The following is a 15,076-nucleotide window of genomic DNA, read 5'->3' as shown; positions in this document are numbered from 1 at the left end:
GTTACAGCATCCCGCTCACATCCAGCACTGTAATGTAATCAGTTACAGCACCCCGCTCACATCCAGCACTGTAATGTAATCAGTTAGAGCATCCAGCTCACATCCAGCATTGTAATGTAATCAGTTACAGCACCCAGTTCACATCCAGCACTGTAATGTAATCAGTTACAGCACCCCGCTCACATCCAGCACTGTAATGTAATCAGTTACAGCACCCCGCTCACATCCAGCACTGTAATGTAATCAGTTAGAGCATCCAGCTCACATCCAGCATTGTAATGTAATCAGTTACAGCACCCAGTTCACATCCAGCACTGTAATGTAATCAGTTACAGCACCCCGCTCACATCCAGCACTGTAATGTAATCAGTTACAGCACCCAGCTCACATCCAGCACTGTAGTGTAATCAGTTACAGCACCCCGCTCACATCCAGCAATGTAGTGTAATCAGTTACAGCACCCCGCTCACATCCAGCAATGTAGTGTAATCAGTTACAGCACCCCGCTCACATCCAGCACTGTAATGTAATCAGTTACAGCACCCCGCTCACATCCAGCAATGTAGTGTAATCAGTTACAGCATCCCGCTCACATCCAGCACTGTAATGTAATCAGTTACAGCACCCAGCTCACATCCAGCACTGTAATGTAATCAGTTAGAGCATCCAGCTCACATCCAGCATTGTAATGTAATCAGTTACAGCACCCAGTTCACATCCAGCACTGTAATGTAATCAGTTACAGCACCCCGCTCACATCCAGCACTGTAATGTAATCAGTTACAGCACCCCGCTCACATCCAGCACTGTAGTGTAATCAGTTACAGCACCCCGCTCACATCCAGCAATGTAGTGTAATCAGTTACAGCACCCCGCTCACATCCAGCACTGTAATGTAATCAGTTACAGCACCCTGCTCACATCCAGCACTGTAATGTAATCAGTTACAGCCCCCCGCTCACATCCAGCACTGTAATGTAATCAGTTACAGCATCCCGCTCACATCCAGCACTGTAATGTAATCAGTTACAGCCCCCCGCTCACATCCAGCACTGTAATGTAATCAGTTACAGCATCCCGCTCACATCCAGCACTGTAATGTAATCAGTTACAGCATCCCGCTCACATCCAACACTGTAATGTAATCAGTTACAGCACCCAGCTCACATCCAGCACTGTAATGTAATCAGTTACAGCACCCCGCTCACATCCAGCACGGTAATATAATATTAAGCAGGGAGCTGTAACTAATTACAAGATGGCTTGCACTAAAGGACTTTCAGCATCTACAACATAATTACATTATATCTTGGCCCCCAAAACCTAAACGCTTCTGAAGTCCCCGATTCCCAATAGACATATCACCCATCACCCATCTGAGCATAAATTCCTCCATCAGAGATCACTCTCACCTGCCCCCCACTTCCCGTCCTACAGAAGAATCTCTATTGATTTTTTGGAACACTAATGGAGCATACACACGGTCAGATTTGTCAGATGAACGATTGAACGATTTTACCAAATTTTTGAACGATTTGAACGATTTTTGACTGCATTAAAATGAATGGAATCGTCCAAGTCTGACTGCAAACACATCAGATGTCAGATATCGTTATCTGACCATCGGGAACGCGCATCGTTCATCGTCCAGGCATGTCAGATATGTCAGATTTTCCTTCAGATATGAACGACTGAACGATTTTTAAATCGTTATCGTTCAGATCTAAAGGAAAAATCTGACCGTGTGTATGCACCATTAAACACAATTAATCACACTGTTTGGTTTTGCGGCATACCCAGTCTCATCATGATATCGTTATAATATGATACATAATATATTGTATAATTTGCTTATTTCTCAGTGCTGTAATTTGATCACTTTGTATTACTGCTTTGAATTGGAATAAACTTTCCATTTAAAAAATAAAAACAAAACAAAAATAAAACAGTTTTGCAATGAACAGATGTTCCCGGTGGCCATGACCAGCGCACCTGTATCTTTCTAGAATTGATTCAGTTCAGTTACAAAAGTAGTGAAAACACAAACGATGAAGCTGCGGAATGTCATGCGATACAACGTGGACACGCTGGAAACTTAGGAGCAATTATACACAATAAATTGCATTGTGTCTGGATGATAAGTCACCAGTGCTGCGATCGGACCGGGTAGGATAAATTTCATAGGCCAACTGAGGGTCTCATTATAGCACAATACAGCAGACTCTTCAATTTGTTTACTAATAAAAAAACAGTAGTGTGGAGGTAAGAGTCTGATCAGCATCACCAATAATATTGGTGTCGTACCAGGTCAGGGATAATGCATGGGAGATGGAGTGTGCCAGGAAACAAGGTGCAGGAAGCAGGACGCCAAAGTTGCCACTTGCTAACATCTAAAGATTATCCAGTCTTGGAAAAAGCCAACAATTCACAACATCCTGACAAAAAAAAAAAACTCAGTACAGGGGCAGCCTAACCCTAACCTCTTCCCTGCAGCCTAACCCTAACCTCTTCCCCCGCAGCCTAACCATAACTTCTCTCTGCAGCCCAATCCTAACTTCTCCCTGCAGCCCAACCATAATCTCTCCGCCCTGCAGCCTAACCCTAACCTCTCCGCGCTGCAGCCCAACCCTCACCTCTCCCCCCACAGCCTAACCCTAATCTCTCCCCCCTGCAGCCCAACCCTAACCTCTCCCCCCGCAGCCTAACCCCAACCTCCCCCTGCAGCCTAACCCTAACTTCTCTCCCGCAGCCTAACCCTAACCCCTGCAGCCTAACCCTAACCCCTACAGCCTAACCCTAACCCCTGCCCACGCAACCTAACCGTAACCTCTCCCCTAGTGGCCTAACCCTAACCCCTCCCTCCCACAGCCTAACTTTAACCCCTGCAGCCTAACCCTAACCTCTCCCCCCGCAGCCTAACCCTAACCCCTCCCCCCCCGCAGCCTAGCCCTAACCCCTGCAGCCTAACCCTAACCTCTCCCCCCGCAGCTTAACCCTAACCCTTGCAGCCTAACCCTAACTTCTCCCCCGCAGCCTAACCCCTCCCCCCGCAGCCTAGCCCTAACCCCTGCAGCCTAACCCCTAACCTCTCCCCCGCAGCCTAACCCTAACCCCTCTCCCGGCAACCTAACCCTAACCTCTCCCCCAGCAGCCCAACCCTAACCCCTCCCCCCACAGCCTAACCCTAACCCCTACAGCCTAACCCTAACCTCTCCCCCCGCAGTCTAACCCTAACCCCTGCAGCCTAACACTAACTTCTCCCCCGCAGCCTAACCCTCACCTCTCCCCCTGCAGCCTAACCCTAACCCCTGCAGTCTAACCCTAACCTCTCCCCCCGCAGCCTAACCCCTCCCACCGCAGCCTAGCCCTAACCCCTGCAGCCTAACCCTAACCTCTCCCCCCGCAGCCTAACCTCTCCCCCCGCAGCCTAACCCTAACCTCTCCCCCCGCAGCCTAACCCTAACCTCTCCCCCCGCAGCCTAACCCTAACCTCTCCCCCGCAGCCTAAGCCTAACCCCTAAAGCCTAACCCTAACCTCTAACCCTTGCAGCCTAACCCTAACCTCTCCCCCGCAGCCTAACCATAACCCTCCCCCCGCAGCCTAATCCTAACCCTCCCCCCGCAGCCTAATCCTAACCTCTCCCCCTGCAGCCTAATCCTAACCTCTCCCCCCGCAGCCTAATCCTAACCTCTCCCCCCGCAGCCTAAACCTAACCTCTCCCCCCACAACCTAGCCCTAACCTCTCCCCCCACAACCTAGCCCTAACCTCTCCCCCCACAGCCTAGCCCTAACCTCTCCCCCCACAGCCTAACCCTAACCTCTGCCCCCGCAGCCTAGCCCTAACCTCTCCCCCCGCAGCCTAGCCCTAACCTCTCCCCCCGCAGCCTAGCCCTAACCTCTCCCCCCGCAGCCTAACCCTAACCTCTCCACCCGCAGCCTAACCCTAACCTCTCCACCCGCAGCCTAACCTCTCCACCCGCAGCCTAACCCTAACCTCTCCACCCGCAGCCTAACCCTAATGTTAACATTCTGACAAAGTTTATATTTTTCACATTTTCTGTTGACATTTTACCAATGTTGACATCGTAACTCTTGCCATTATGAATGTAGACGTGGTCACTGATTACATCCCTCGGATACAGGAGTCAATATACTTCATACTGAGGTCAAAAGGGCCTGTGCCCTGACAGAAAGCGGCGGTGTTGCATTATTTAGGGATGTCAACAGTTAGACGTCAATGAAAGCAGCAGATTTACATAATGTTAGAGATTTTACCTTCAGCAGATAGATGGGAATATTGCTGAAATCCACTGGTAGCTTTAAGAGGAATCGGGCAGAGAACTCGCCTGTCTGCAAAAGAGAAGAAAAAAAGACATAAATCACCAGCAGCTCAGACACAAACAAATCACCAAACCGTCCATAAATACTAGATCACTGCAGGATGGTGCATGGGCAGCAGGGTCATATACCCTATGGCTGGGAAGAACTAGAGAGCCTTTGTTGTGAGGACTTACTGGCAGAAGATGCGCTGTGGGGAGACCGTGGCGGAGTAGCTGAGGAGAAAAAGCAGCTCATACTGGGACTGCAATAATGTGGTTAATTGTAGTATCCAAGGGTCCTTTGTTCCCAGCCCTGAACAGTCCCAGATGCATTTCTGTTTATAAATAGCACTATTAGAGATAATATAAAGATTCAACCCTTCACCTATGAGTCGCCTGGTTCATAAAGGCTACAATAATTGGTGCCCATTTATTTTTTGTACCATTCTCCAGGCTGAAAGATCAGCGCAACACCTTGAGATTAGAAGGCGGCAAACACAACACTTTCCAAGGTGACCCGGTTATCTAAATACTCTCCTGTGATTAGCTGTGAAAGAGGCTGTGATCTAGGGACCCTCAGGAGAGCACCATGTGGAAATGGTGGTCACCTAAGGACACTCAGGAGAGGACCATATAGAAGAGGCTGTCACCTAAGGACACTCAGGAGAGGACCATGTAGAAGAGGCTGTCACCTAAGGACACTCAGGAGAGGACCATGTAGAAGAGGCTGTATCCTAAGGACACTCAGGAGATCACCATGTAGAAGAGGGTATCACGTAAGGACACTCAGGAAAGTCTCATGCAGAAGAGGCCATCACCTAAGGACACTCAGGAGAGCCTCATGTAGAAGAGGCCAGCACCTAAGGACACTCAGGAGAGCCTCATGTAGAAGAGGCCAGCACCTAAGGACACTCAGGAGATCACCATGTAGAAGAGGGTATCACGTAAGGACACTCAGGAAAGTCTCATGCAGAAGAGGCCATCACCTAAGGACACTCAGGAGAGCCTCATGTAGAAGAGGCCAGCACCTAAGGACACTCAGGAGAGCCTCATGTAGAAGAGGCCAGCACCTAAGGACACTCAGGAGATCACCATGTAGAAGAGGCCATCACCTAAGGACACTCAGGAGAGCCTCATGTAGAAGAGGCCAGTACCTAAGGACACTCAGGAGAGCCTCATGTAGAAGAGACCAGCACCTAAGGACACTCAGGAGAGCCTCATGTAGAAGAGGCCATCACCTAAGGACACTCAGGAGAGCCTCATGTAGAAGAGGCCAGTACCTAAGGACACTCAGGAGAGCCTCATGTAGAAGAGACCAGCACCTAAGGACACTCAGGAGAGCACCATGTAGCAGAGATTGACTCAATGAAAAATACGAGGTAAAAAAGAAAAAAAGGAAAAAAAAACCCATAACGTATATCAACAATATATACAGATACTAACGGAGAATAAATCACAAGTTAATAGCATATAAATAAGAATTCATCTGACAGCAATGAGAGCTCCCAGTATGCTTTACAGCATGTTACAGGACAAAAATTACACATATCAAACAAGGAAACTCTTTCCTTCCTAGAGATGTCAGAAAAAGAATGTTTTGGGAAAAACCCAGGAGAAGGTGTATCCTTGTACAGGCCTGTGTAAATCACCACACTAGCCATTTCCTCTTCCCGTAAGTCATAAGTACTATCTGCACTATTGTCACAATTCTCTCTATTTGCATAGAATACTGTTACTCTTTCTATCCAAGACTACTCTAAACCAGGCATACTGCAGCAAAGACTTGGAATGGAGGCCTTGAGAGACATCAATATTACCACCCCCTGTTACCCAACACACCGTGATGTAAATTGCAGCTCCATTCGGGTATATCACTTTTTCACACTATCAGCAACGTACTGTGTCATATCCAGAAACCTGTCCAAGCCGCATCATTTGTGGGCGCCTGAGAGTATCTGCAATTACATGTAATGTTAATGCGGATGGCGGTGGCCGTCACTGCCTAAATGCTAATGATAGCCGTTCTCTTTGTTGCCCGCGCATGTAATATTGTCATGTTTGTTGCGGCTGTATTATGGAGAGTATTTACATTTTGTTGAAAGTAAATTGTGTATGAGTGTATGGCAAGTAATGCAAATGGTTAAAGACTCGGGCATAAGTGTACGGGAGGCATAATAAAAAATATAGTGGTCGCTCACATCAGCTTAATGGTATTGCACAGGTGCTTGTAAAGGGCAGGGTTTGCTCTGAACCACAGAAGAAAAGGGTATTCCCTCCAGCACACTGCAACAATATCAGCAAAAATACTTGAACCTTACATAATAATAGAAATTCAGAGGTATTAGTTGCATACATTTCCAAATGTATGATTAAGCGCCGGGCCAGTGTCAAGGCTCCTCTATACTGGCAACCATAACACATTCAGGGGTTCACATCTGAGGTGCCTGGCACCCCAAAAAAATCCAGCCAAGGACCATCCCCAGGGCATCACACGAAAAAAGGAAAAAAGGTGATAGTGAAGTGTAAAGTATAGATGTGTTATAGATAATCAATAAGTGTTAATATAGTAAGAAAGAATTAAAATTACATGAATAATAAACAAACAAATAAAAAGGTGATTTGAAGGTATACCTGATGGGGTTCGGTATAAGAGTTCGACAATCAAAAATATCGACAACAACAAAGGGTTGAGTGCAAGATCGAACCCAGGATGTTAACAGGTTATGAATGCAATTTAAAGCATTTTAACAGTGTCTGCCATCAAAAAACCTGATGTTAAAGCCCTAAAAATCAGATTTATTTAAACAATGGACAAGTGTGAAAAACAAAACTACAAAAAAATCTTTCAACAAAGAGATACTAATGTGACAGCACCAGTTGCTTGCCCAGAGGCAACAAGGCTGGTGTAGTGGTTAGCAGAACAGTCTCATAGCCCTGAGGACAATTCCACAATTCCTGACCAAGATACTGTCTGTGTGGAGTTTGTTTGTCCCACATCCTAGGTGGGTGTGGGACATACAAACTCCATACAGACAGTATATTTTTATTACTACTTAGCGCATATATTTATTAACACACACACACACACACACACACACACACACAGTGGGTAAAATAAGTATTGAACACATCAACATTTTTCTCAGTAAATATATTAGTGATGGGGCTATTGTAATGAAATTTTCACCAAATGTCAGCAACAACCTAAGCAATTCACACATGCAAAGAAATCAAACTATAGATGTCCATAAATTAAGTTATGTGTTATAATGTGAAATGACACACGGAAAAAGTATTGAACACATGAAGAAAGGGAGGTGCACAAGGTATGGAAAGCCAAGACGCCAGCTGAAATCTATCAGTAATTAGAAAGCATTCCTGCACCTTGTCAGTGAAAATTAATATAAGCTGGTCCAGTCCCAACTGATGGCCTATAAAAAGGTGTCTCGTTACCAAGGTGTCACACAAGAAACATCTCATGATGGGTAAAAGCAAAGAGCTCACTCAAGACCTTTGAAACCTTATTGTTGCAAAACATACTAATGGCATTGGTTACAGACAGATTTTTAAACTTCTGAATGTTCCAGTGAGCACTGTTGGGGTCATAATCCGGAAGTGGAAAGAACACAATTTTGCCATAAACTGGCCACGACCAGGTGCTCATCGCAAGATTTCTGACAGAGGAGTTATCAGAAGAGTTGTCCAAGAGCCAAGGACCCTTTGTGGAGAGCTTCAGAAAGACCTGGAATTAGCAGGTACAACTGTTTCAAAGGAAACAATAAGCAATGCACTCAACCGTCATGGCCTGTATGCACGCTCACCACGCAAGACTCCATTGCTGAAGAAAAGGCATTTGAAGCTTGCTCACAGTTTGCTGCACAACATTTGGACAAGCCTGTGAAATACTGGGAGAATATAGTCTGATCAGATGAGACCAATATTGAACTCTATGGATGCCATAATGCACACCATGTTTGGAGCAGAAATGGCACTGCACATCACCCCAAAAACACCATACCAACAATGAAGTTTGGAGGTGGGAACATCATGGTGTGGGGCGGTTTTTCAGCAGAATACGGTACTGGCATACTTCATATAATTGAAGGAAGGATGGAAAATCGTACCGAGACATTCTTGATAAAAATCTGCTGCCATCTACCAGGATGCTGAAGCTGAAACAAGGTTGGACATTCCAGCAAGATGATCCCAAACACACAGCCAAGGACACTCTCAATTGGTTTCAGAGAAAGAAAATAAAGCTGCTAGAATGGCCCAGCCAATCACCTTACTTGAATCCAATTGAAAATCTATGGAAAGAACTAAAGATCAGAGGCCCTCATTCAGACCCACTCGCGAGCGGCTGTCCGCTCGTAAGTGGGTTGATGGTCTGCACTGCGCATGCGCACGACGGAGGGAGCTCCGCATTGCTCAGAGTGTCTCATCAAAGGGGGCGTGCTGTCGATGTTGACTGACAGCACGCCCCCTTTGGTGGGCTTGCCGGGGGCGTGGCTGCCAGACGGAGGCGTTCCCAAGGGAACGCCTACCGTCTGAAGCCGGCCCCACTGACATCACTAGTGATGTCAGTGGGAGTGATTTTGGCTCTGATACAGCCAAAATCACTCCTGGCCTTGCAGTTGAAAAACTCAACCGCAGGCTTTTGCTCGCAGTTTCGATGGTCGCGATGGTCAAGACCATCGCGACCATCATCCTGCACGCTCGTATATGCTGTGGGTGGTGACCCACAGCTATACGAGCGTCCAGGAGGACGCTCCATATTTATGGAGGTGGGCCCTGATTCAGAGCGAGCGCTCTGGTCAGAGCGTCCGGCTCTGAATCAGGGCCAGAGTTCATAGAAGAGGCCCACAGAACCTTCAAGATTTGAAGACTATTTGTGTGGAAGAATGGACCAAAATCCCACCTGAGCAATGCATGCGACTAGTTTCTCCATACAGGAGGCGTCTTGAAACTGTCATTACCAACAAAGGCTTTTGTACGAAGTATTAAATATATTTCAGTAAGCGTGTTCAATACTTTTTCCCTGTGTAATCTCACATTATTTCACATTACTTAACTTATGGACATCTATGGTCTGATTTCTTTTGCATGTGCGGATTACATGGGTTGTTGCTGACATTTGGTGAAAATGGCATTACAATAGCCCCATTACTAATATATTTACTGAGAAAAATGTTGATGTGTTCAATACTTATTTTACCTGCTGTATGTGTGTGTATGTATAATAATATATATATATATATATATATATATATATATATATATCTGTGGAATCCGATTGCCCTAAGGGAGGAACCTGCTATAAAAGATCTAACCCCTGTGTGGGTAGAAGCAGGATACTTATTTCTCCCAAATGGTGGCATTGGATCTATACTGATGTAAGCAATTTTTTAGTAATGAAGTAACATGTTTTAAATTCGTGTCATATGACTAGTGAATTTTAATAAAAAATTTCTGAAAAAAAATATTTTTGGATTGTTTCTAACGTGAGTTAATTGGCCATATTTACTGGGTGTTCTTTGGTGAGAGGGTCTTTTTTTTAGAACCATTATTGAGGAAAAAAATCCGCAGAAGGTTTCCCAAAGAAAGGAACATTCTCATCAGTGTCCAGCATTTCACATTCCTTATTGGATCTTCCTACCATCGCTACAATATAATGTTTAAGCTCTTGTCTTCAGCTAAAGACTTTTATGTGCTTGGTGCACCCTCTAAGTGTCTTCTGTTATTTCTTGTTCCCAGTGACAGGGGAGCTACTTGAGGTGCTGCATTATTGTAGCGCAAGATAAAGACGGCAGGCAGGGGGCGCTGGAGCTAGAGAGGGCAACATTAAGCGCGCCAAGGCGCGCGCGGCCGAAAAGGGCGCCTGGTCATGAGAAGGGGGCGTGTCTATAAGACGCACTTTCGTCACACTTGGGGGCGTGCCCGGCGCTTACGGAAATGCCGGACAGCCCCCAACCGCTGCAGAAAGGGAGAATAGATGCCGGGCGCATGCGCCCGGCGTCTATTCTCCGGCGGTGACCGGGACACCGCATGTTTCTCCACCCGCGGGACACTGCGTCCCGCGGGTGAGAACGGCACCCGCAGGCTGTGAGGGCAGGGCGCTTTTTGCCCTCCTCCTGGAGGGCAGGGTGCTTTTTGTCTTCCAGAAGGAGGGCAGGGCGCCGCGCCCCGCTAAAACAGCCTAGCGGGAACGCTATATTCATATATATATATATACACACACATATCATACACTCTTATGTAAGAGCCTGCAAGATGTGGGCACGGGCGCAATTCTATTGAGTTTGCCTGTCATTTTAAAGCGTATTTTATAGGCAAAACAGGTTGGTACTGTTTGCAGCCTTAAACATATGGGCATAGAGATGTGTCCTCATACACCTAGCCTCAATACGCCACGCAGCGCGACTTGGCTGGCGTTAATGAGCAGCCAGGTCCTGTGCTACTCTCCTACTGTCGGGCGTCTTTTTTCCCCGAAAATGCATCTAAGACACAATGCGGTGAGACTAGGACGCACCAGAAAACTGCGCTAATGAGTTTGATTTACGACACTTGTATATCTGTGTACACCGGAGTCTGTATATGAAGCACAATTGAACATGGAATGAAAAAAGCTGCAGCCGCTACATTGTAGCACTTCGTATACAGATTCAGAGTGTCAGTCGCACTAATGGTGCATACACACGGTCAGATTTTTCTTCAGATCTGAATAATAACGATTTAAAAAATCGTTCAATCGTTCATATCTGAAGGAAAATCTGACATATCTGACATGCCTGAACGATGGACGATGAACGATGCGCGTTGCCGATGGTCAGATAACGATATCTGACATCTGATGTGTTTGCAGTCAGACTTGGACGATTGCATTCGTTTTAACGCAGTCAAAAATCGTTCAATCGTTCAAATATTTGGTCAAATCGTTCATCTGACAGACCTGACCGTGTGTATGCTCCATTAGATATACAAGTGTCACATATCAAATTAATCAGTACAATTCGCTGGTGCGTCCTAGTTGCATCGTATTTAGACTTAGACACATTTTCGGTGAAAAAATAAATAAAAAAAAATACACCCCGCACTAGCAGCGTTTCACGAGGGGCTTTTTAGCGCGACTGCAGCAAAGATGTGAAAAGACGCATCGGTACTTGTGAGAATTGCACCCGTCCCTCTATCTCACAGGCTGTTACATAAGCTCCATAGAGAAAAAGCAGTGAACGCACACATAATAGAAGGCTACCAAAGGAATTAGTCCTGTAGTTCATATGGTCTTACCCAGTTGTTCTTTTTCCCGGCATAGATTTCCATATTGTCGCCATACTGAGGATCCTCCAGCAGAGTCTGATACTCAAACATGAGGCGTGAGCTCTCACTGAGGCGGCTGCACTGGTATTGGTGATACTGCTGAACCAGCTCCTTTACTACCTGCAACAGGCACTCCGGCTCCACGGGATCCCATTCCGCCAGGCTCTGCAACAGAGAGAGAGAGAGAGACATGTTGTGACCCCTATAGTCACCGACTCAATGATATACACATACAGTAGATACACACACACCACAGTACACGATTCTGAATAGCTATTAATCAATAGAGAACAACAAATTAACAGCGATTTATATAGCACGTACACATTATGCAGGGAGTATTAAGTCATTGACCTCAGGGCCTGATTCAGAGCCGCTCGTAAGCAGCCGCTCGTTCGCTTCGAGCGATGTTAGCACATCTGCGCATGCGTATGGGTCGTAATGCGCATGCGCCAACCAGTCAGTGCGGTCGGAAATCGTGTGTTCGCAAAATAGCGAGTGCCTGCTAATTTGAGTGACAGGATGAGGCGTTTGTGGGTGGTAACAGGGGAAGGTGCTTGAAAACGGGGAGTGGAGATCCGAACGCAGGCGTGCCAAACGGTCAAAGCGGGCGTTTTAAGGGTGTGCAAAATTAACAAAGCAGCGTCATCGACCACGTCACTTGGTTGTCTCTTAGCCTGAACTGTTCGCATGATTGCGGTAGGAAAATCCAACCACAAGCACTGCGAGCAGTTCAGACGCCTTTGGATGTACTCGATTAATCTAATAAATAGCGGAGATGACGTAGGATGCGAACGGCCAGGGGGCGTCTTTACAAAATAGCGAGCGATAGTTTCGTTCGCTCGCTCAGACATAGAGGCGTCAACAGACCGCAAAGAGCGAGCGCTCTATTAAAATATCCGGCCCCTTTTTCTGAACGAGCGAGCGCAAATAGCGTCCGGCTCTGAATCAGGCCCTCAGTCCCTGATCCAGTGGCGCTTACAATCTGTATTCTCTGGCCACATATTCTCTGTAAAGCCCTGAGAATGTTTGTGCAAATAGTGAACTTTCTACCAAAGCGGAGTGACATCACAAAGGCTGTTTATGAAGTAACAAGTCACGTGATCAGTATACTGAGGTAAAAAAAAAAATCAACTACTGCCTGCATTTTGCCATCAATTTATAATCTATATCATTTAGGTTAAAATTAACTTACAGTACACACAGGGCTGGCCCGACCATTACTCGAGTACGCAGGCATGTAGAGCGCCAGCAAGGAAAAGGCGCCATGCTCCCTGCACAGAGCCGCCCGGCCAGCAACATCCGCAGTGCTCCCTGCTCGGAGCAGCACAGAGCGCACCACATGCCTGCCCAGCCTCCGAGCTGCTCAGGAGTGAGGTGAGAGGGGAGAAGAAGGGTGGCTGGTGAGATGTCCTGCTTACCAGATGTAATCGAATCGTTCTGCCCCTTACTACACAGTCAGTAGACATATTAAAGATAACCGACAGTACTATAGCAAGTCACATGATTAGCCTATTAAGGTGATAAATGACATCCTGTCTGAATTTCACCATAACTATCTATCCATCTATCTACCAAACTTTATGTATAACATTTAGGTGAAAGTAAGCTTACCTTACATTGATGTCAAATCAGCAGATACAGTTGATAATGGACAGTTCTATTCAAAATGGTGACCTTTCTACCAAAGCTGAATGACATCACAAAGGCTGTTTATGATGTAACAAGTCACATGATCAGTATACTGAGGTGAAAAATCACCTACTGCATGCATTTTGCCATAGCTATCTACAGTATGTATAACATACCTCCCAACATGGCCCTCTCCAGGAGGGACACAGTGCTCTGGTCCTGGACTTCCCTGGTAATGTATGATTGGTGGAGGTTCCAGAGGTGGGGCTGCAGCACAGTCCAAAATTCAAACAGGGGAGTCACACCAACTGCCAGTGAGTCCCAGCCAGTGATGTTTGGCAGGGTGTGAAATGACAGTTGGTGTGACTCCTCTATTTGAATTTTGAACTGTGCTGCAGCCCCACCTCTTACCAGGGAAGTCCAGGACCAGAGCATTGTGTCCCTCCTGGAGCGGGTCATGTTGGGAGGTATGTATATAATGTATTCAAAATCTAAATATTATTTAGGTTAAAATAAGCTTACAAGGGGCCCGATTCATTACCGATCGCAACTGCGATTCCGCACGCAGACGGCCGATTGTTGCATACTGCGCATGCATCGCAGTGCACAAAAGGCTCCACTGTGATCACTCTGCAGACATTTTGCAGAGTGATTGACAGGAGGTGACCGTTTGGGGGGGGGGGGGTTGATGGGGAGGCGGTCGACGAAATGCAGGCGTGCCAGTGCGTTTGAACGCCGTTACAGCGCTGTGCATAAATTAGCCACTGCGATGCCATACGCAGCTTGAGCTGTCACTGCGTGCGATGCGGTTAGAAATTCCTGAGTGAGGTCAGACCATTTGCAAGTGTACGTGAGGCTGCGATGTTACCGATGGTTTTGCAGACTTTCTAAGTATTACGGATGTGTGTAAAGTGGGCGTCCTTATGTTAGGCTGCAACGGCATTACGATAACAATCATTAGCATATTTTCACAGTGGGACTGCGTGCGTAATCGCAATAGTGATCGGTAAGGAATCAGGCCCTAGGTCAGTAGACAAATGAACATACAGTTGGTAACTGTCTCTCGGGTCATTCCATGAGATATAGGACACAATACAGAAAAATTTAATTGCATCACAGGAGATGCCGAAACATTTTCAACTTAATTTCTTTCTACTGATGAACTTAATGCATCGGTCACAGTGACTCAGATGATGTAGTTAACGTTGTTGACTGGTTCTATCTTGAATATGATGGAAAGAGTTACCCAGGTGAGATCAAGGACATCGGAGATGGTGAATATTTAGTGATCACAATGGAGCAAGCTGGCAGCAACTGGAAACGACCACCATCACCAGATTAAATATTTTAGACATCTTCACAGTTATTCGGGATTGATTTAATTTACATGGATTCTACATGTTTGATTACTATGTATCAGAGTCAGAGGCGGGCTGTGCCGGGGGGCAGGGTGCCGTGTGCCCCCCGGGTCGCAGCGCCATGCGGGCCGTCTGTGTCTCTGTGACACAGCTGCCTGCACCGCGCGTGTAGCGCTGACCGGACAAGAGTTCGGTCAGCGCTACACAGTGACTGACAAACACACAGCCGCCGGCAGCTGTGTGTTTCTTTTCAGTGGCAGCCAATGATAGTCTGTCCGGGAGGACAGACGGAGGAGCGGATGGCGGCGGCAGGAGCGGGGATTCAGGTAAGTGTTTATTTTATTTTTTTATTACGTGTGTCTACTTGGGGGGGGAGGGGGAGACCACTTCTGGGGGAACTACAAGGTGGGGCACTACGAGGGGGAGATCACTACTGGGGGCCCTGCAAG

At 46.7% G+C, this 15,076-nt stretch overlaps 1 protein-coding gene across 3 annotated transcripts in view; it reads right to left on the bottom strand.

Moving 5' to 3' along the window:
* BABAM2 (BRISC and BRCA1 A complex member 2) overlaps nt 1–15,076 on the bottom strand; it is a 242,828-nt gene that overhangs the window by 182,011 nt on the left and 45,741 nt on the right. For all 3 annotated transcript variants that reach the window (XM_088467937.1, XM_088467938.1, XM_088467939.1), the window contains exons 5-6: nt 11,608–11,802; nt 4,277–4,351 (exon numbers count right to left, since the gene is read on the bottom strand). In XM_088467937.1, coding sequence (XP_088324063.1) covers nt 4,277–4,351; nt 11,608–11,802 — 270 coding nt within the window. The remainder of the gene's footprint in view (nt 1–4,276; nt 4,352–11,607; nt 11,803–15,076) is intronic.

Source organism: Taudactylus pleione, unplaced genomic scaffold, assembly GCF_031769625.1.
Source record: "Taudactylus pleione unplaced genomic scaffold, aTauple2 ptg000079l, whole genome shotgun sequence".
Taxonomy (NCBI): Eukaryota; Metazoa; Chordata; class Amphibia; order Anura; family Myobatrachidae; genus Taudactylus; species Taudactylus pleione.
Note: the sequence above shows the minus strand (reverse complement) of the source record. Positions and strands in the feature narration are given on the sequence as shown.